Source organism: Limulus polyphemus, unplaced genomic scaffold (genome assembly GCF_000517525.1).
Source record: "Limulus polyphemus unplaced genomic scaffold, Limulus_polyphemus-2.1.2 Scaffold6962, whole genome shotgun sequence".
In the NCBI taxonomy this organism is placed as follows: domain Eukaryota; kingdom Metazoa; phylum Arthropoda; class Merostomata; order Xiphosura; family Limulidae; genus Limulus; species Limulus polyphemus.
Genome location: NW_013672572.1, coordinates 26,422 through 28,939, shown reverse-complemented (window position 1 = coordinate 28,939; position 2,518 = coordinate 26,422). Strand labels below are relative to the sequence as shown.

General features: G+C 31.1%; 1 protein-coding gene across 2 annotated transcripts in view; it reads right to left on the bottom strand.

The window, feature by feature from the left end:
* Positions 1–856: 856 nt before the first annotated feature.
* The window catches only part of LOC106474220 (serine proteinase stubble-like), an 11,533-nt gene continuing 9,871 nt past the window's right edge, over positions 857–2,518 (bottom strand). For both annotated transcript variants that reach the window (XM_013934912.2, XM_013934911.2), the window contains exon 7: positions 857–1,816. In XM_013934912.2, the coding sequence (XP_013790366.1) occupies positions 1,631–1,816 (186 nt within the window). In that variant the 3' untranslated portion in view covers positions 857–1,630. The remainder of the gene's footprint in view (positions 1,817–2,518) is intronic.

Here is a 2,518-nt window from a genome sequence, read left to right as displayed (position 1 = left end):
GTATTATATGTTTCATTTTCCCACCTTCCAATGTATTATATGTTTCATTTTCCCATCTTCCAATGTATTATATGTTTCATTTTCCCACCTTCCAATGTATTATATGTTTCATTTTCCCATCTTCCAATGTATTATATGTTTCATTTTCCCACCTTCCAATGTATTATTATGTTTCATTTTCCCATCTTCCAATGTATTATATGTTTCATTTTCCCAAGGTGGGAAAATGAAACATATAATACATTGGAAGATGGGAAAATGAAACATATAATAAATTGGAAGATGGGAAAATTAAACATATAATACATTGGAAGGTACCAATGTATTATATGTTTAATTTTCCCATCTTCCAATTTATTATATGTTTCATTTTCCCATCTTCCAATGTATTATATGTTTCATTTTCCCACCTTCCAATGTATTATATGTTTAATTTTCCCATCTCCCAATGTATTATATATTTAATTTTCCCATCTTCCAATGTGTTATATATTTAACACCTATATATTACGTGACAAAATCCAATGTTAAAATACAGACTTATCGACGTGACGGAATAACTTTCAGCGTACTTACAATACTAGATTGAAAAAGGATTCAAGTCGGAAACTTAACAAGAAAAAGCTAGCCCTATTTTACTGCGAAAACTAACATTTTATTTATCATCTGTGTGACAGCAGTGGACCTCCTCCGTTCATCATTACGTTTACACGTTATCCAATACGTTCTACTTTTAACCACTACCAGTAAATGTTTGACAACAGACGAAGGATGCCATTACTTCTTTATTTACGTTTACACGTTATCCAATACGTTCTACCTTTAACCACCACCAGTAAATGTTTGACAACAGACGAAGGATGCCATTATTTCTTTATTTACGTTTACACGTTATCCAATACGTTCTACCTTTAACCACCACCAGTAAATGTTTGACAACAGACGAAGGATGCCATTACTTATTTATTTAAACCAAATCAAAATGAAATTTTAATTAGAACATATACATAAGATAATATGGAAGCCCTGAGACAAAGTGATTGGTCAAAATGAAAGCTATTTTACTGGAGAGCTTAGTACAATGTTAAGTTTACAAAAAAAAAGAGCCACTAAACAGAAAAACAATCAATCCCAATCAACGTATTACTAAGATTATAGGTTCTGTTAATTAATTAACACCAATGTAGTAACTCCCTATAAAAAAGTACATCACGAAACTAATATTTATTGGATTGAATTCACTCTAAGTTGTTCAAAACACGAGTAGTCAGCAGGTTATAAACTTATGTCGAATTATATTTGCCCTAGTCAATAATGTATTTAATAGTCAAAATATTATGCTTTTCAAATGAATGTTCCATCCCAAATTTATTAGTATTTTGTTCTTGTTGTTCCCAACTGTTTATCGTCAACATATCGCATTATGCCACTAAACAGTTGTCTTGTTAGAAAATTGAATATTATTCTTTTAAAAAAAAGCAGATGAATTTATATTCAGAATCTATTGTTACTATTAGTGCCAATTAAAAGTATATTTGGAAACGGTATCTAGGCGTGGTTTTCATTTTACTACACGAACTGATAAAGGATGAGCTAATAGATACTAATATCGTCTGACTAGATGAAGCTGTTAGTTTGGCCAGAAGTCGGTGATTGGACGATTGGTGATATCGGTGATCCAATCAATGTATTTCTGGATTCTTATGTAAACACCAGGCACGTCAGGGTCACCACAGTCAATACCCCAGGACACAATGCCTGCCAATCCGTATGTACCATCCCTCCTCAAACACGACAGAGGACCACCTCCATCACCCTGTGGAAATAAAAAGCGAAGAATATTTATGAAATTATTTTCACACTGAATTTGTTACATAGTCACAAGATACTTTGTATTGTCTTGATGTTTTACAATTCTTTTAAATACATAGGTATATATGTAATAAGTAAAAGTAAAATAATAATAAAAAAAACTTCTTTTCATTTCTCCAAATGTTAATCTATATTTCTGAAATCAAAATTAAAAACTACATTCAAAAAATATATATTCTTTTCTATTTGAACGCGGTGCGTGAAGCAGAAAAGATCCAAAAACGATACCAAATACATTATTTCTTAATTATTTTGTAAAAAAGAAAACAAGATGTGTTTCTACACGGCTATAGATTATTTTATAAAATATTAATCTGTTTCGATAAAATAAAATACATAACAAATAATCGTGTACTTATCACTAAGGGTTTATGATAATTTGCTTGCGTTACTACATTTACTAAGATACCTACTATCACCTGAAATTTCCTGGCGTTACTACATTTACTATCACTTGAAATTTCCTGGCGTTACTACATTTACTAAGATACCTACTATCACCTGAAATTTCCTGGCGTTACTACATTTACTATCACTTGAAATTTCCTGGCGTTACTACATTTACTAAGATACCTACTATCACCTGAAATTTCCTGGCGTTACTACATTTACTATCACTTGAAATTTCCTGGCGTTACTACATTTA